The following is a 20,505-nucleotide window of genomic DNA, read 5'->3' as shown; positions in this document are numbered from 1 at the left end:
TAGACAAGCCCCTAGATATTTGCAAATACATACGCATATGAGAACAATATGCATTATCTCTTGTGAAAAGAATCTGTGTGTATAGACTTTAAAACATAGCCTAAAGAGCACAGGTTTTGAACTAAGGTTTGTAGTCGAACGAGTTTAGCTAAAAAACGCTCATACATTGAAACTTTCAGAGCAATTTGTAGACACGTTTTTACCTATTTTTATCACACAGAATGATACTTTATCTAGACTTAGTCACAGGGTTTTCTCTCTTTCTCCCATCTTCTAAATTCACTGGAACATAATACATTTGTTATATACCCCATTTAGTAGCTTATCAGGGGGCAATCTATCAGCCTGAAAAATGTCCTTAGCAGTAAAAGTATTAGGTAGAAAATCATTTAATTTAGAATGATTAATGGATGAATTTGCTAGTAATCATGCATTCACGACTTGCAAAGAAGAGGTTTTTTAAGAGATCAGACACTAAAAGAATGGCTTGGTGTAAAATATAGACATGGATAACAAATACCTTTGGAGGTTGAGGGGTCTGCAAGGATCTATTCTCATTTATCTTGAGTACATCTCTATTTCAGTAGCTGAAACGTGTTATTTGCCCTTTCTGATATTACTTTAGTGAACAGTGGAAACAGAAGGATCAGAGATAACAGGTATCGCTTACATCATCTGCTCTAACTCTCTTGAATTTTTTAGTTTCTCTTTACATCTGTGTTAGTAACTAACACCTTTGTTTATGTGCTCTTCAACAAAAAAAAAAACACATTTCTGTAGCAGCCTACTGAAATGCCAAATTATATTTGAATTGCTTTCCTGTGTGAATGCATGGTCTAACTGAGGACCTTTCGCTAATATAACATTCCTTATTTACAGAATTGGGAAGTTTCTGTTAAACTAACAAGCGTGCCAACATAGCTATACGGTTATACTAACAAAAATGCCCTTCTAAGACCATACCTATATGCTGCCTTCTTTAGCCTAAAGGCATTGCCTCTTGGTCTTAGTCTTTGACACTGTGAAAAATCCCCCCTTTTTAATAATTACCCTGAAAACATTTGACAGATCTTTCTCCTTGGATATTCTTATTTTAAGGATGAATCTCCTCTTTGTAGGCTGAGCATTCCAACTCACTTCTATGTTTTTCTCCCATATACCACATTTTATTTATCTTAAACTGTAACAGAACTGGGGACATCACTTCCGAGACACTTAAGAAATGGTGCAAACTGGCACTACCTTTTTCTTCTTTTAGCTGCTTTGTCTCTAGATAAAGGGCAGAGAGTCAATACAGCATTGGCTTTTGGTTTCGTTCTGTCCACATACGGATCAAAATACACTATTAGCTGTGTCTCCCTCAGGTGGCTATCCAACAGCTTCCCTTATGCACGCAGGTATGCTGCTTATTTCCTCATTGTAGGAATAGGATTCCACCCATCTTTCAGACTCATTTTACTTTCCTAACATATTTCCCTACCAATTTACACTTTGATTCTGTCAGGTCGTAGGTATTCTACCTTTCCTTAACGTTGCTGACAAAACCCGTTAGGTTTGCATTAACACCGTCATCCAGATTATTATTGAGGCTATCGTTATTGCTAATGACAGCTACAGTTGCATAACAGGCAGTGAAGATAACAGAATCTAAAATGATAAACAGATAACTGAGATACCATTTTTTCCCAGGATACTCATTGTCTGGGCTCAGTCTTTCTCCCCCCATCATCCTCTCAAGCAATTCAAAAAAATACCAGCCTGTGCACAAAATCTGCAGGCGTGTCCTTCAATACAATCTTCTGAGATCACTCAGGGAAGACTCGTGCACATGCAGGATTTCCACCTCTAAATGGACTCCCCAACCTCATTCATAACAAGTCTCCTACGAAACACATGCTATGAATAAAGATTTTGCCTTATCGTAGCTATGGATTCATTTTGGGGGGAGTTCTGCAAAGAACCAGCGGAAGTTAATGAAAACACAAAATAAATTCATCTGAAAAACCCCTCAATACGTCCATGACTTTCCCAGCCTCTCAAAGAATTTATGCGGTCAAATTTTTGGACATCGTTTTGCCAGTACAGCGTCCACAAGGAATGAGTCATACATGAAAATAACTTGTAAGGGTCTGTATGCTTTCCCCTTTGCACAGTACTTTCACTTTTCTTGTTCCTTCACTTGCAGAGGCAGAAGTGGCCGTTTGGCCTTCAGTCAAGCACTGGTGAAAGAATGCTGCCAGCAACAAATCTGGACCTTTATGGAAGTGCTTGAGCCCATGGGTACTACAGAAGAACCATCAGAAAGAGAGGAAAACAGAGAGGCTGGGAAAGATGTACGTTTGCTATTTATGATAGAGAAAGCAAACAGGAATTTGCTGCTAAATTCTCTTTCAGTAAACGCAGACTAAAGGGTTTTTTTTTTTTTTCTCTATGTTGCCAACTGGCTGAACAAAGACAGATCTTTATTTTCAGGTTATTAAATCATCAATCTGCTGTTGAGCTGGGGAACTGCTGTGAGGAAAGGGGAAGAAAAAGAAAAGTAAGGGGTCTTTTCACCACTTCTTAGCCACATCACTTTAAAATCAATCTGTTTCTGCTTTGATACAGAGTGGGATAGAAAATCTTGGAGAGCAGCTGTAGAAATATATTTAATTGAACTTTGGTATAAGAGTTAATAATTTAACGCAGAACCTTTGGGTTTGAGGATTTGGAGTGCTTTTCTTTCTCTTTCTTTCACCTCCCAAAGGAAATGTTCATACTCACAGGGCCTCTTCCCAAATTTTTATTGCTCTGATATTTTTCTACAGCATATAGGGCCCCAGAGCCAATCTACAAGAACCTTGTCAGCAATGCATTTACGGGAACTAATTAGCCATTAGAGTCAAGCCTTTTTTTTACTGCTATAAATTCAATAGCAACTTTTAAGATATAAGAGTGCTTTCACATTGATTGCATTCCATTGATTATTACACCACTTAGTGTTTTGCATATATTAACATCTTCATTGTTTTTTTTAGCCTGCCTCAAACCACCTACTTTGACATCCAAGAGGAGTCAGGGTCTAGCTGCCCCGCATAGCAAACAGGCTGAATTGTTAGGGCTAGTCCAGAAAGTCAGAACAGAGGAACTCCTATTTCCCAATGCTTTGCCTATCTTTTTATACGAGAGATATCCTGTTTGTGGTACACGTGCTACAAGCAGTATCCAGACTACTGTGCTGCATTTTAGGGCTGAAAAGAATGAATTCAAGCTTGAAACGCAGATCAGACTTGTGTATACACAGGCAGACACAAAGAGCTAGCCCCCCACAATAGACTAAGGTCACTGCTCTTTCACGGTATATGGACAAGGCCAACAGGGACTACACCTCCCCAACACATACTGTCTCTCATCCACACAGATATCTGGGATGAGGACAAGATTGATTTTTTGGAACAGTGACAAACTGGAGATGAATGGTCTGTGCAGTGTAATGGATTCAGGAGAAGCTGAGTGCTTTGAAAGAGAATTTCTCACCTTTCTACCTACCCTGAGGACAAATGATTCCCCAGTGAAATTACTAAGATTGCTGCAAGCCCAAAAAATGTTTTCTCCCTGTAGTGACTTTCCACTTTCTTCAATCGCGACGTAGGACAAAAGCCCCCAAACGAAGCCTTACGTCGGTTCCGACAGAGACACAGCGGGTATTGTGGCCATTAAAAAACACTAGTAGTACGGCCCTGGTCCTGTGCCAGCCTATGAATACACGTGTGAAAAGGCATCTCCTTATCACTTGTCCTCTGGAGGAGTTTCCCTATCTCTCTATTAACAACCAAGCAAATATTAACAAGGCAGACCAATTTCACAAAGTAACATTTAAGCTATACCATGAGCGAAACCTTGCTCTTCTGCATAGGTGGAACCTGACCGCTTCACCTCAGGGTTATAAATGCACAGCCACATGTAGGCAGGTGCCGATAGGTAAACGCAGAAAAGCAGGATCCACAAAGACAACCAAGGGGCTCTAGCGCAGACTCCAGGCAAGGATGCAAATCTAATCTCAACTCAGAGAGGAGAGGTGGAGTTGTGCAGCCCTGCTGCTGGGTCTCCTATACCACGATGAGAAGCATGCAGGCTGCACCAGGCAGCACTAAGGTCTGTAGCCCTGTTAACTCCCACAGTAAATTGTAGCCCGCATGGTTGTGGAACATGTCACTTAGCTTGCTGCAATGACAGCTTGCAAAATGGAGGTGCTCATATTTATCAGGTTCACTAGAAGCGTCGTGGGGTTTGATTAAACGATGCTTGAAAACACGGAGGGCAGCCAAGGTTATATATAAGCAAAGAACGCTGGACAGCCCTCTGCTTACCCAGTGAGACAATATATTCTGGATAGGAAAATGGGATGCAGGGGAAGGAAAAAGGCATTTGCTGCTTTTCAGGTCATTTTTTCTTTCAGAATTCACAAAAATTTCTACAGGTGGCAAACAGTGAAAATTATTTCTAGCAATATTATTAATAAAAAACCCACTATGTTATGTTGAATTTCATCTCTTTAAAAATTATCTTTGGCAAGCCTTCTCTCAGAAAAAAGGCTTCATAATTTCTAAATACAGAAACAATGCGTGTCACAGTGCTTTATGAAGTGTGAACATACGGTATTCTTCAGATTTCTTTTATTGTTAATTAGTGAGGCACTGGATCTCTAGCTCAGTTAAAACATTACAGCAGTACAAATTCTTCATTATTGTGGCAGTACACAGTCATTGCAACAAAGACAACTGCAGATTTTCAATAAGAAGTGGCACGTTAAAAATAGGAGGGTTTAAATTAATTTTACATTAAAAGAACTGGTAGGAACTTTTTTACTTTATTTTTCAAATATTTTCTTCTAAAGGAAAAAATGAAAACAGGAAAAATTCTATTAATGTCATTTAAGAGTAGAGTTTAAAGGAAGTTATCTATAATTAGATAAAGAAATTTGGCTTTTTAAAGTGTATACCTTGAAAACAGGCCAGAAACTCATATGTGCATTTTACTTCTTGACAGTAATCACTTTCAATATTCTGTAAAGGTACCCAGGAGACAAGCAGAAATGTTTGGTAGCGAACAGTAAAATATAATCAGTCTTCAGGAAGACAGTAAAAATTACTGATCTGTGACATCTCACATGTTCAAGCCAATTAAATATGATTAACAGCTACCTGCACTGATGTGCTGTGTTGCTCTTTTGGAAATTATTTATACAGGGAAAAAGGACTCTGGATATTTACTTACTCCCCTCCTTCATATTCAGTGCAGATGTGTCCTGGAGTATATGAATACATATGTACATACGTGCAAAAAAAATGGTTAAGGGATAGGGAAAGAATTGCTGAAACCCAGGATATGGTAGAAGCTTTGCAAGTTTCCTGCTGCCCAAAAATCTGCTAAGCCTTTACCCAGGGAAAAAAAAAAAATCTAGAATTCACAGCATTTTTCGTATTCTCTTTATCGTGGTCTAATGAGCCAGATGGCAAACTGGCAGCATGGAAGGAGCTTTTGCCTACCTGAGCGGGTGGTGGCTGCTGCACGTAGCCCTGGGGCGGTGGCGGAGGCTGCAGCACTTGCTGGGACACGGGTGGCCCAGAGCCTGTGAAGCCACCCGCGGGGAGCTGCTGGCTCGGCGAGGCCATGATGTAACCTGGCTGCTGGGCCGGCTGCTGCAAAATCGGTGACGGGTAGACAGGACCGGAAGGCGATTCAGGGTTGTCTCCTGATGATTGACGACTTAAGCTCATCTGGTTAAATTGTGTTGTCATGTCATCTCGCTGCAGGGCAAAAGTCAGTAGAAGACGATAAACATGATGTCTGCAGCAGACACTTACACAAATTAGCAAAACAAAATAGGTTCAAACAGAGCATGAGAGACAGAGGAAAATGAACAAACCCAGCTCAGATAACTGCCATACTATGCAAGAACATGTACAGAAATGGAGGCAATTAAAAGCAAAAATCACTGTAAAGGCTTTCATGAAGATTTCTAGACTTAAGGTGAATGGCATCACTTAGCACAAAAGCCCATTGTTTTGGCTCTTACCCTCCCTCCTCCTTTTTTTTCCTTTTTCTTTTTTTTTTTTTTCCAAATGACAGGTGAACTTTACAGCTTTCAAAAGAAGACATTTTAAATATAAAGGGCATGAAAATAAGTGAATACCTCCCCTCCTAAACACAGGATGCTTCAGTCAAAGACATGCTGGTAATTTCACCTACGTTTCAAAATGATCCTAAGAGGAATTCAGTAAGATTCAGGTGCAGTCCTTTTCCTTTATGGTCTGTTTTGAAAAATCCCAGGTTGTAAACATAGAGAAAAAAAAGCTAAGCCTCCAGCTAATATTTCAAGGCCGTTTATTCAGCGGTGTTAAGAAATAGGTAATTTATTTCATTGGAGGGAAAAAAAAATCTATGGTAGGATGAGCATACCAAACTAAGCCACCGGACCTAAGTCTCATTACATGTTGGTAATGACACAAGGAAACAAGGATATTTGTCCAGTCTTGCAAAAAGACGCGTACAAATCAATGCTCTCTCTCAGGTTTATTCTATTTGAAAAGGTCTCCAAATGTGGTTCTTTGCATCTTATTTGGGCCTGCATTGTAAGACTTAAATACTCAAAATCAAAATATGTTCTATTCAGCAAGAATTACATGCTAGCCTGCAGACTACAGTCCCTTCCTGACACCCCCCGCCACGGACAGTGAATAAACATTATAAAATCCTTTGCACTTAGAACAGCAATGTTATTTTTTTAAAGGAGCCTCTTTGATTGCCCTGACAACCTTGCTGTTTTCATTCTCCAAAACTAATCTAGCATAGGAAACTTAGAAAAAAAATGAATGCTTTGTGGAGAGCAACGCCATAAGCTTTTGTTCCACAGAGACTTGCTTTTCCCTTCTGCGAACAGACACCACGGGCAAACATTTTAAACACTCTTAGTCAGGTCTTCAGGTAGTGCAAGAAAGTAGCTATTAACTTTAGCATCACCCCACACATTTAGGCACATAAAGCTGTCTGCTCTCTTAGCATATTCCTTGCCTGGATGGCAAATGACTGCAAATAAGCTGAATGAGAAACTTCATTGAGCCTGAAATGTCTCCAAATGTGCCTAATAAAAACCAAAAGCTTTTACATACTACGCTTTATACATTGTGTGTACAATGTAACGTACATAAAAGATGTACGTCACTCACTTGACAAAAGTGAATACCAGCGAATAGAAGGGAATAAGTTTCATAAAGGAGATAAGGCTTCAAAATTAAATCAGTTACTGAAAAGCACTAACCTAACAACCAGGACAATAGAGTTAGCACTGAGATAGAAAACTTTTGCTCTGCACAGAACCTATTTTCTTGTCCCTTAAATGGCTCTGCTCATCTACCAGGTATTAATACTATTTTATCTGCAAGGATACATGCAGCTTTGTTTCCATCTCTTACTATGTATGACTAGGTGACATCTCTACTTTCAGGTAATCAGTCATGAACAAGATTACCACAGCAAGAGAGAAAATAACAGAAAAAAATACCGTGTAGTGCCTCTTAAAATGTCAGCTTCATTTTATAACTGTATAATCTTAGCTCTATAAGCACCATGCCAGATTCAGACTCCAAAAGTACACTCTATTTATTTTTATTATACATGTCCATTAGTACTTTGTCATGATGCATGGCGTATCACACCTTCTGCAGCTGTTTCACCACTGTTCTGTTTTCCAAGTGCTCTGGTATGAGCAGGGAATAAATCCAGGCTTTAGTGGATTTAGTATACAAATAAAATAAAACAATGATTTATAGAGGTCCCTTTTCCAGTCTTTGCGGACAGAAAAGGGGGATATCCAAATCTCACATTCACAAGTTTGTGCTCCCTGGAGAGGAAGTGGGAAGACCCAGGCTCCTATACTAAATACAATAAAATGTCTTCTGGAGGCTCTACTAACCAGATTGAGAGCCTTTCTCCTACCTTCATCATCCCAGTGAGATGACCAGAATCAGGGCGAACACTCTTACAAAATGCTTGCAGTACCAGAAGCGTAAAGGCAAAGCGGGACTTGGATGGGGCTTTCACATGAAATGCCCTTCGCCATCCTCATCAGAGACTCCCCAAAATGCATGGGCTCTACCTCCACACCCCACTTCCACCTCAAGGAAAGAAAAAAAAATCTTTAATACCACAGAAAACTGCTGCGTTGGAGAGACTGGCAGGAGATGCTGGGGAGGATAAGAAACTGCTGGATACTGGACTGACTGGGAAGATGGCTGCATTGCCTGAACAGGCTGCAAAATAAACACAATAAAAGACAATAAATACAAGCCATTTAGAGAAACAACAAGGAATGCTGTTATTGAGAACAAAGGCCTCAAACACTGCTCTGAAAATGCAGGTGACTCATCACCAGCCAGAATACTAGAGGTCAGTTACTGTGATTTCAGTCTTCATTTCAGCCTTATGCCATACAATTCTTTATTATAGGGTGGGTTTTTTTGGCCAATTTTCATATATTTTAATGTCCAATAGACTTAAATAAAGCTACAGCTATTCCTTATTATTACTCATGTGAAGCAAAGCCAAAACATGAGTTTTACATTTAATTTACAGAGATAACATGGGAGAAGAGCACTGTATAAGTGTGTATTTGAATTTTGCTGATAATAACTGACTTAACTCTGAGTGCGTCATAGGCAAAGGAACAGTGATTGTAAAGCTTCTTTGGCAGAACATAATAGCTAAAAAAGATTAACAATGAACAGACTGCAAACTAACAACAGAGACAGGCCTGTCAGCTTGGAGAAGATGTTTATCTAAGTGAAAGAAAGATTTTCTACAGCATTATTACCTTGGAATAGCTTTACTATTTCTTTCATTTTAGTCTCTCTTTTATTTGAGTCTTACACAGGTTTGGTACTACCTTTTTCTTCTAAATTCTGCTGAGATCAAATCAAGAAACAACAGCCATAAACATTAGTCCAAATCCAGTAAAATCCAAGTGACTTCACTGAATTTAAACAGTTTACTGTGCGGGTAACCTGGGATGAGATTGTGGCAAAATATAACCTCACACAAAACATACAGAAGAGCTTTGGCTGCTCTGCTTGTAAATAGGATGTAAGATTCTTGCCGGAGTAGCTGCCTTTGTCTGGCCTGCAGTCTACTATCTAAGAGCAGGGAGATAAGCTACAAATTGAAATTTGAAACAGACCCAAACTCTTCTGCCCACATGCTGTCAGGGCTGGCTACGTGCCACGTCCAGCCCAGGAGCCAGAGAACTGAAGCTCCATGGCACAGTGCCCAAACTACTGTGCCAATCTCCTCCATGACTGTGCCTACAAAGCTTCTAGACTAGAGCTGGGTCACGTCCAGCCAGCATGGGCACAGGCAGAGGATCTTAGGTCTTCCTCTTTATGTAGGTGTGCTCTGACAGTGGGCTACCCAATGCTACTTCTTTGGCCTGATATAACTCAAAATGGAAGGGTTCATAGGGCCGTACATTGCACCTGATGGTCTTTGAACTCAACCCCACTGCTGGCAACAGGGACATGGAAAGGACTGTGACAGTTCACGCCATGCCAGGAGATATCCTTGGAAGTATGATGGGCCAGAGCCACTGAACAATTAAAGAGCTCTCGGGGATCCTCAAAGATCTGTTAAGCAATAAACTGCTTTGAAAGGTTACAGTTCAAATTCCCTCTCCTCCCCTCCTACATTACCATTAACAGGTTCAAGTTCTGCCCTCAGCTTGGCAGAAGTAACACTCAAGAAATAGTGTTCAGTAGTCAACCTCAGGGATGGTGATAATGAAAGTCTCCAGGCCTGTTTGGTCCAAGTATTCTTGTAACCTATATTTACATTGCATGATACAGCTTCCTACCAAAACAGAACAATTGCATAGTGAGAACAGTAGTGTCAAATTTTAGACAGTCAGAAGGACAGAACCGCTAATGGTCTGCTAGCACTAGGGATCAAATTTACCAAGAGTGTTACTATTATATTAGTATAATATAAACCTACACACTGATAAAAATAGAGGAAATGTGAAGAGTGATTAAACATCTGAAAGGAGAAAGCATGAATATTTGTATGCTTTTATTTTCAAAGCCTTGGAAAGGCGGTCAGCAAAGAATCAGTAAAGATACATGTACTACCACTCCTCCACTCTCAGCACTTTCTACAGAATTACAGAGCGCGCTAGTCTGAAAAGGAACATTTCAGCTTTCACTTACGTGGCGACACTTTTGCAAAAGAAATGTAAAGATTATTGTGGCCGTACACCAACCACCTGAACAGTTCTTTTCAAAATGAAAGCATCCTTTAGATGAAATTTTAAAAAGAATCTTTTCTCTCCCTCCATTTCATCCATGTTGAAAATACCAGCGGCTGTGGGACCCATTTGTTTCAAAAGAAAGGAAGAACATCCTGACTTCCTTTCCCTCCGCCTCCTCAGGTCATCCCAAGTATCAGTAAGAGCTCCCTCTCCCTTTTCAATGGCCACCACACCTACCTGTGTGACCAGGTGACTTGCAATTTGCTGCTGTGGCTGCTGAACCTGCTGAGGCTGTTGGGATGAAGGCTGCTGCTGGGACTGTCCGACCATCTGGCTCCTCATTGTCTGCTGGCCGCTGGGAGGATTGTATATTGCCGGGGTCCCATCCGGATTTACAAATGGTTGGCCTGAAATAAGACAGCCTCCCTTTGCTGAGCGCTTTCAAGAATGCAAGATTTACTACACGAAATTACACAACCACATGTTCACAGGCAGCTTGCTTTAAAACTGATCTGCTACAATAAAATAGTCTTTACTCTCAATGCCTCATTACGGTATCAGTTATCTATTTTTGCAGGGAAGGCCGTTAGCTTCTGTTACAGAACTGCAATTTAACAGAAAGCAAGCATCTTTTTTTTTAAATTTCAACAGAGAGTCAAAGTCTAATGCTTCTATGTACATTACATGTCAACTGGCAGTGTTTAGATAAGGAAAAATATATAAAAATATATCTATGTGGCTTTTTCAGTCATTTCCATTGCTTTTTGCCTGCACAGCACAACAAGGGAACGGAGGAATCAACCAAAGCAGCCTAGTGGGTTCCCAGTGAATTCTGCTCCCAAGCACTCCAAGGTTGTTTCCTCCAAATTTTCAAGCCACTGTGAAGAACTCGAAATATGGGGATAAAGACAGGCAGGGAGAGAAAGAGAACGCGCAGAAGTGTGTAATCATAGGCTTACAACACAGTGAAGCAGAAACAGGACTAAGATGATAAAATTACAGTTTTACAGTACCAAAGACAATTAAATCACCGATTAAAATAGAGAACACATGAGCTTGATGGTTAGGCTATGAATGGCACAAATCACAAATGAACCCGTAATTCTTAACTCCTTCAACTACTGCCAGAACGCACATTTGCTTTGGCAGTACTTATTTCCAAAGAATGAGTGGAAGGTTGCCATGACTATAAGATGATTCAGGTGCTATGGTTACTTGAAGTCATTCAGTGATGAAGTAATTAACGCTAAAATTGAACTGTGGAACAAAGACCAGAGGTAACGGATATTCACGTGCATTTTATTCTCCAGCAGCAGCAGTGAAACACATATGACTACTTGCAACACACTGTGGTTCATATGGAAAGAAACAAAAACCTTGTCACTAATATAATTCCACATCTGAACAACATAAGGCTGCATTTTTGAGAGCTGTGCCCTAAGTAAGTAGAGGAGACAGCACAGGAAATTATCAGAGGAGAAGCACTTAAAATGTCTTGGGAAATCTGTCATATATAGGACAAACTGTGTCCAAACTTCCACTAAGAGTAGAATTTGGAATGTACGTAACAACATATAAATTATTGGTATCTTTTTGCTTCAGATACTTCAGCTGGAGAAAGCGAACTTGCAAAAATAAGGTCCGTAAAAATTTATCTTTACCAAAGTTTTGCATCATTGTCTTATGAACAGAAAAGTAAACGGGACACCTGAGTTGGTAAAACATTTTCTGTGACTTCAGTTCCCTTTTCACTCCCGTCATAAATTCATAAATCAAAGGAACGATATATGTTTACACAAGAAAAATAAATTTGCATTTGAGTGACAGCATTTAAGGTAGGTAAACAGAAGTAGGAATACTTGAGGTTAAAAAGGGGACCTGGATGAATCTGGTAACCCAGAATGCATTAGTGAAATAAGGCATTTCTCATTTTTATACCACAAGTGTCTCTAGCTGTTCTGCCTGTTCTTCAGACTGCTTCTTTCCCCTCCTCCTTTTTAATAATCACGTGTCAGAACTATATTGAAGAGCTAATGAAGGAAACCTTGCCTTCTCTCTTTAAAGGATCATCACTTTCTACATTAAGTTGCCATACTACAAATGGGGCATGTCTCTCACTTGCAGTGAGGAAAGTATGGAGTGAAGTGAGTGAAACAGAGCACAGGTCAGTTCTGTGCACTCGATTTCCTGCTTGGGGCTGTGAAGACACTAGGTGAAAATGGATTGTTTTTTCCCCCAGACTTGGAATCTTAGGCTCTAGAAGTAGTTTAGGAAACTTGAGAAGGCTAAGATGATACTTCAGAGCAGCATTTCATGTATCTTTGCTTCTAACTGGTGTCCCCTCACAGATGTGGGAGATTTAAGTTCCACTTAATGTGAAAAGATAAAGTGGCAGTGGAGGTTCCTTAAATATGATCTTCTGAGCATCAATTGTGACCCTGCTGGTAAACAATGAGGCCCAGAGATGCAAATAAATGTCTCGAATGGAAGCACCAAGGACTACTGTCCACAGGGAAAACCGGGGAGGCAGAGGCTGAAAGAGAAAACAATTCCAAAAAGGCGTTAAGTGGACCGCAAGGACTCCGGGTGATGAGGATAACAGATTCCTGAAGTCTGTGTCAGGTGCTTCAAGGAAACAGTAAAGAACCTTTCCCATGGCACAACGAAGGATGACAGGACTGAAAGAGAAAAGGTAGCAATGTTTACAAAGATGAAAAAAAGACCTATTAAAAAGAAATCTTGGAATAGGAAGTGAAAGGGAGAGATCAAATGGTAATAGGAAAGACATTTGTAAGTTATGAACTGTGGCCTTGATAGAAGGGCAAAGATTGTGGTGTCGTTCAAAGGAGTAAGACGAAATGTAAATGCTCTTAATTTCTGAAGGAGTTATGTCAGGGAGCGTGTCAAGAAGAATCCTTTAAAGCGTAAAACAGAATGGTGAAGTGAGTGAAGTCAAGAGCAAAATGACATAGCTGCATAAATGATCTCCCTCCCAAAAGGGGCCAGAAGCATCTACATTTGGGGAAGGAGAAGGAAAGGTAAAGTGGAGAAGATAAATCAGAGGAAACAGTGAGTATGGTTAAGGAAAGAATGTGGATTGCCAACACCTGAAAAGGAGCTGAGAGGTCTGATCAGAGCTGGGAGATACTGACATCGTCTCCGGATGCCATTAGAGGCTTGCGCAGCCAGTGTCTATGTAGTGTGAAAGGAAGCAAAGATCTTTAAAGGACAAGGTGCTAGGATCAAAAGAGAAGAAGATTGGAAGTAACCACTCTGCAAGAAGAGAAGAAAGAGCTAAAGAATGATGTTACACAGAGAAAGAAAATCTATTCATTATAGGAAACAAAGCTTCTTTTTCCTTTTCTTTAAAACGTCTTCTCTTCATCTATGTTTCTGACAGCATCCATCACTTTGATAGCTGAGCACAGCATCTAGCAATCTCTAAGTCTCCTCCCTATGGAGTTTCTTTTGTAATGTAATCGTAATAAGATGCAAAGATTCCGAGCCCCAAAAGTGGCAAATCTATAGCACGTATTTTACTGCATGTTAAAAACACAGCAGACATTACAACAGAGCCCAACTTCCAGAACAGGTGGCAATGCAAACCTATGCATCCGAGATAAGAATTTCATTCTTTAAAAGAACCTGCCTCCTCTGTTTTCTTTATTATGTCTATATTTACAAATTAGCTACAGAAACAAAGCAGTTTAAAAAAATCTCATATAACTTTATCTACAGAAAAACACTTGCTCTCTGAACATTAAACACCCAACACACACAGAACTCTCGATTACACTTCAGAGGACAATGAGGCAAGCTAGGAGGGGAGACCCAGTACTTTCTTCTAGTGACAGTACTGAAAGGCACTATACCCACGGTAGACAAAAAAACGCCCTCGTTACCAGGAAAAATATGAGCGAGCTGATGCAAACTGCTAACTCTACAAAACATGCTGGAGATATTCCTCTTGAACAGCTCTGCTGGCCTGCAAGTGTGGTGAGCTACAGTCTCCATCCTTGCCATGGGCAGGAACACAAACGACCTCTGAGCTATTAGTGTGGCTGGAAGCAGTAGTAATTCCTTTCACTTGTTTCACTCAGTCCTGTCAACTGAATTATGGATAGACTTCTGCCTAAGCCTGCTAGTTTTTGTATAAAAGAGGATCACATTGTACATAAAATGCCTTCTTTTGTATTGACTAAGAAATTCCAGTGCTACAGACAGAACTGTCAACTGCTAGCACAATAGAAATGAACAAATTAATAATGATGATTTTGTCTTATGCCCATCTCCCATGCTCAGTCCTCTCCCATACTTCAGTTTTCAAGAAAAGTGTAAAAACCTCACTTAAGCAGCCAGGATGAGGCTCTTGTATCAAGAATATAATAGCTTGAAAAAACTACATGTAAATAGTGTAAGCTTCACAAAAAGTTTACTCCTTTCTGATTTTACATATGCTGATATATACTGATCAGCCCTAGATGCTACTCTACGCGTTTATGGAATGTTTGGTTTAATAGTTTTTAAAGACTATTTTTCTTAAATTCCTCAACTTTCAGTTTTTCTTGATTGCATTCTGGCCATAGAGGTATTTCTAGCAGCAGGCTCACAAATAAGCTTTATGTCTTGGTACTGAAACCTCTGAACAGAGAAATATAATATACATAAAGCCTTAGCTATAAGGAAAAATCTCCAAATAAAGAGTTCCAGTAAGGACTTTTAGAGTATTTTGGCCCTATTCTCAGCTCCCAGTATAATGGAAAACTCAGTGCACTGTATGCTTTGCTATTTTAAACCCAGCATAACTCAGCTAAGGAAGGCAGAATAGCTAGTTATGGTCGCTGAAACAGTCCAAATCACTGAAGCAGCATCACGGTCTCAACCTCCCTGAGCCTTTTTAAAGCTGTCGTACAATACTGCGGGGAGTAATAGCGTAACATTACCTGGACTTCATCTAAACCAAGGAGATAATAAATTGCCTTAGACTTTCAGCAAGCACTCAAGTTCAAGCTGAGTGGTTTCTGAAGTGTACACAGTGCTCAGACGACTGCAAGTGCCTCATTTGCGTGCCTCTGCTATCAGAGTGATACAGGATTGAAGAGATTAGAACTTTCTTTTCTCACTAAACTTCCAGTTTAAATACAACTGCTAATCAAATAGCTCGCATAAGAAAATTAACTCTGAAGTGCTAATTCAGACGCAGCCTCTAAGCCTTCTGTAATTCTTCTACTGCTAAGCATAATCTCTAAAATTTGGAGCATCGGATTTCAGTTGCCCCATATCTCAGCATGCTTCGCTATGGAGGCCTTTCTCTCCTTACTAAAGTTAATGAGATCTCAGAGGATTCACAGCCAAGGAGTGCCAGATCTTTACAACACCGAGATGTTGTGTGGGACTGCAGGAATATAACGTTATGTATCGTTTCCCACTGGTATGCCACGATAACCTCAGAAAGCCAATGCAGACTTACCGGCGGCTCTAAAAACAACCTGCCAAATCTCCTTTCTGAATAAAATAGCCATTTCCTTCTGCATAAGGTGCCTGAAGTAAAATATCTCTAGAAATCTTCTAATTCCACAAATGGCACTGGAAATATTAAAGGGCAGTACAATATGGGCGGGCACCACACTGACCTGTGTGCGGGTTGAGAAGGATACTGCCAGGCGGTATCCCTGCAGCTTCAAGTGGAAGAATGATATAGCTGGTGTTGCTGGGTGCTACCTGGCCACTCATCCCATTCTCGGCGTAGGACACACTGCCCGAAGAGCTGGCGGTCACTCCGGGGACAAGAGGTGCACTTTGGAGAGGCTGATGTAGTCGTGACAGGGATCCTGAGGAGCCAGCGCTGCTGGAAGACTCTGAGCCTAACACAGAGACAGAGTCGCGGTTACAGTGGACACACGGACCTCGCCACACACGCTGGGATAGGCTTCGAACACTGCAAAAGCAAGCATGACGCCATGCCCATTGGGGGTTTGGAGGGGCCACTCCCCGCTGAGCTCAATGCTTAGTGGGATTTGCACAATTTAAAATACCTCTTCCCTCCCCTGCAAAGTCTGCTCCCCTCCCCAGCCTGGAAATGGTTTAATCAAACAGAACACAAAAAGCTCGGTATATATTTATAATGCAAAGGTATCAGTTTGCAAAGTATAAGAGATAAATACAGGGTTTATAAATGGAAAAAAAAAACAGTTTTCTATAAGAAAAACAAACAGCAACTGAGTTCTCAGTCAAGGGACTGGGCAGCTGTGCTAAATTCTATATTAACTCACAGCTACCTAACATTTATTTGACTTTGATTTTTCAGTAGCTATCCTATTATAAACAATCAGTCAAGTTAAATGAAATGTGCTAAAACACAGTGCAGTAATGCCTGGAAGGATGAAGAGTCACATTCTTTTAAAAGTCAAATATAATTTACAAACTTCAGAGATTCTACTTGATTAAATTTCAATTTCTTTGATGCAGCAATGACAAGTATCTTGCTGAGAACATAAAGCTCAGATAAACACCGTGCTTAAAACAGGAAGTTAAAGCAAATACACAGGAGGTGTGAAAGCAAATGCCTGTATGGATGCTTATTTCTGGAAGATGCATTTAAATTTAAATTTATTTGTATTTTACTTATGTATGCTGTCTTTACATCTTAAATTTTCCCTAACTTCGCTAGTGTCCTCCTGCAGACATACACTGAAAGGAAGGACGGAAGTCAAACTTAGGTTTTACCAAACTTCTCTTCCTATTCAGAGGGAAAATTACAGTCTTCATATTTGAGATACTTCTGGAAGACCCAGTGTTTGACTAAAGTCTCTAATTCATTCTTAGCAAAGTCCTTACTGGAATTCATTTCTTCTCTCACAATGACAGCAAAACAAGTTTCATTTGTATAGGTCATACCAAATCTTGCTATCCAATAAGTGCAGGGTCTTTCCACAGATTACTGTGGATTGCTGTGTAAAAGCTGATAAATGTTTCTGCCCGTCTTTTTCAAACTTCATATCCAGATGGTAGTTACTACAGAGATGTTCATCCTTCTCAACTGTCCATAACTTGTCACTAGCAAATCTGCCTCTCCAAAAGCTAATCAAAAGTAATAGCAATTTCAGAATATATTTTTTTTTAATTTCTGCAGTGTACTCCAAGGCTGTGTTAGTGGCTGCATTTCTTCCTCTCAGTGTAGGCTGAGGCTGGAAATTCAGAAAGATTATTCCTGTAGGGCTACTTTTATTTATTGGATCATTTCAGTTTTCAGTGTTTCTACAATTGGCAGAGTTACTCTTGGAGGACATCCTCAGCAAGCTACAAGCAGTATTTTCAAATGGAAACACAACTACAGATGCTTCATTTTCCTTCTGTAGCAATTACCATTTATTTTCCCGCATTTATCTAGCCCTTCTACATTCATTTCATGTTGCTTCTTCGAGTTCTAGCTTCCCTTTCTCCTCGTTTTCTTCATCTATTGAATTCAACGGATTTGAAGCTATCTGGAGAAGCAGGAGCAATGAGGAGATTCCAGAAACCCTTCATTAGTATTTCTAAGCATGTCAATAGTATCAAGCCTCAATTTGGACTCCTTTCTCTGCCCATTTTGTGCTATTCTAAAGAAACGCTGCAAGTGGAGAAGATCGCACCTCTGGCATTCAGTACTTTTCCCTTCAGCTGTTTTATGGTAGAATCGCAGACTGATCTTTACCAACTTCTGAATGTTGAAAGGCAAAGGACTGTAATGACTTCAGGTGCACTTATCAAATGCTAAGCAGAAGTAGTAGGACAATCTCTGAAGCTATCACCACACATCAGCTACAATGATAGCATTGAAAATGGCTGCCTTAAAAGATCAGAGATCTGCTCCTCTATGCCAGTAGAACAAGCTTATGATTTTGAAAGAAAGTACACAAGACCCATAACAATTTCACAGTTTTATGCATATTTTCAAAATAACCCCAGAAGTTATTATTTAGACACTTTTGCCCTCATTTAACCTGTATAAGAACAATCTATTTTAATTTTTTTCATTATTGCAACTTATTTTCTATCATTTTAAGTCTAGACATTTTAAGCCAAGCAAATTCCACAACTCATGTTTGGAAGCTCACACAAAATTAATCTTGCCTTCTTAGCTCTGATTAGCTGTTTTCACAGTTTCTAAATTGGAAATAAGAAACCACCACATAATGAATTCAGTGTGGCAGAGAATGAAAAAAAGAACTCTCTCACTTTGTTCAGATTCATATTAAGAGATGTCTTGCTAACGACTTCTGAAAGGAACTTTGAGTAAATGAGATTCTTGCCCCCAGTACACAAACCATCCTCCTTTCTTCTGTACGTAATGATGGCTACCTCTGCTAGACTGTTCTATACTTTTTTTCCTGCTTCACGGTTGACATAATAACAGCCTTCGCATTCTTATCACTTTCCACTAATACGTTCTTCAAGTGTTCTCTAAGATTCACCACTCTCTGAACTGCTGTAAGAAAGAAACAGAAAGATTACCTCAATGTCTTAACAGCTTAATTTCTGGGAGGGTGAGAGAGGGGCAGAGAAAGGAGGCACCCAAATTTTCCAATGTTCTGAATGCTGGCGAGCAATGGAGCATGGTTTGCTCCCTTTCCTCCGGGTTAACATTTTATAGCGGAAGAATTTGAACTTTTCCTCTGCTAACCCCACTTTCCAAGTCAAGGAGAAATTTTCTTTTCTTCTCAACTGGACCACCAACATCTACTCGCTGCTTTCAGTTTTCCAGCAGTAGCACAGTGCTGATCACTTCTGGAAGTATTTTTGCCTTGGATATAGTTTCGTGGCTCAGGAGTATTTATTTGGTAGTTTTAGAAGTCAGGTGTATTTTTGTATATTACAGTGTATTTAGTCTTTTATGACAGTGGTATGTGCTTATGTGAACATGATACTTCTGTGCAAGCTGCACTTCTAAAAATAAGATTGATGTTTCAGCACAGTATGTTGCTGGGAAGCTTATGACTGGAAGCAGTTGGCTCATAATTTATTGCCCAGATATCAACATTCCTGCAATTTCTCTTGGACTCACGAGATCCATCAGGCTAATGTCTGATTAAATGAAATCATAAAGAAGCAGAAATCTAGTTCCAAAATCCAGACACCAAATTATAATTTGCAGGATACTGTATCAAAAAAGGTTAATGTATTTAAATGTCTGCAGCATAATTGCATTTGCCCTACCGAATTAGCAACGAACACCTAACAAGAGAGATTAGATTGTGGTTCCGATTACTTGGAGCCACTCCAAAGAAGTCAATGATTCCTACAGATCTGTATCAACATAGCTGATATGAGCCGGAAGAATGCCGGCTTTTTTTTAAAACAGGGAGGAAAGAAACACATGCCACCAGATGTGCATTCCACTAATGGAAAAGGGAAAATACATTAAAAAAAAAAAAAGCCTCAAGATGCAAGAGTTAGGTCTTTTAAGTCTTTCAACAATTATTGAGATCTGTAGATACACACACATAGTACATTTCTTTGGAATGCATGACTTAATATTCTCTCATAACAATCTACATTGACAACCATTGCAGTGTCAGTGAAAATAACACGATAGGCTATGAACTATATCTTCTCTTCATGGGTGTAGTTAGATACTGAACAGCTACATCTTTGACAGCCATAGGGACATCCACTTCACCAGAACTATTTGTGCTTCGTCAACCCTGAAAAGCCCCCTCTACTACTGGGGAATCTAAACTAACCAAGGTTTTGTATGATGCAGGAATTCAACTCGATTGCAGCTTGTTAAATTACTAGCTCCTCATCTCAGTACTGAATTATAACTTAAACAATACTTCTCTCTATATCTATTAAGCTTCAGAATGAGGAAGCAGAAAATAACTTGCAAGATACAATCTGTGCTTTTAAATGGAACAGTGCTTTTTAAACAATCAACATGTGTACAAAGATAATAATCAGAGAACCAGTAAGATAACCAAGTAATGAGTTTAAGGCAGCCCCTTCTGTGAAGTTTTGCATGAGTACAGTAGCTTAACTCCTTTGCTAAACTGTTATTTCCATGCGGCTGAATGCAATTCAAGCGTAAGACTAACAGACACTACTAGATTCTGCTACGGAAAACAGCACATTCTATGATCTGTCTTCGCCTAATGGGAGGTTGACAACTTTCTGTGCTTCAGCTTTTGCATGTCAACTACCAATGTACCATTAATTTCTGATTTATTAGAAGTTAATGTTAAGGGCAGAAT

General features: G+C 39.8%; 1 protein-coding gene across 35 annotated transcripts in view; it reads right to left on the bottom strand.

Annotated features, from left to right (window-relative positions):
* The window catches only part of ARPP21 (cAMP regulated phosphoprotein 21), a 148,338-nt gene that overhangs the window by 45,432 nt on the left and 82,401 nt on the right, over positions 1–20,505 (bottom strand). For all 35 annotated transcript variants that reach the window (XR_011139744.1, XR_011139745.1, XR_011139746.1 and 32 more), the window contains 4 exons: positions 15,910–16,140; positions 10,514–10,683; positions 8,187–8,291; positions 5,529–5,789 (listed from right to left, as the gene is read on the bottom strand). Coding sequence is in view for 32 of the 35 variants with exons in the window: in XM_068935766.1 (XP_068791867.1) it covers positions 5,529–5,789; positions 8,187–8,291; positions 10,514–10,683; positions 15,910–16,140 (767 nt within the window). In the remaining 3 variants the exon portion in view is untranslated. The remainder of the gene's footprint in view (positions 1–5,528; positions 5,790–8,186; positions 8,292–10,513; positions 10,684–15,909; positions 16,141–20,505) is intronic.

This window comes from Struthio camelus, chromosome 2, assembly GCF_040807025.1.
Source record: "Struthio camelus isolate bStrCam1 chromosome 2, bStrCam1.hap1, whole genome shotgun sequence".
Lineage (NCBI taxonomy): Eukaryota > Metazoa > Chordata > Aves > Struthioniformes > Struthionidae > Struthio > Struthio camelus.
The sequence above is the reverse complement of the archived record's forward strand: the minus strand, read 5'-3'. Positions and strand labels throughout refer to the sequence as shown.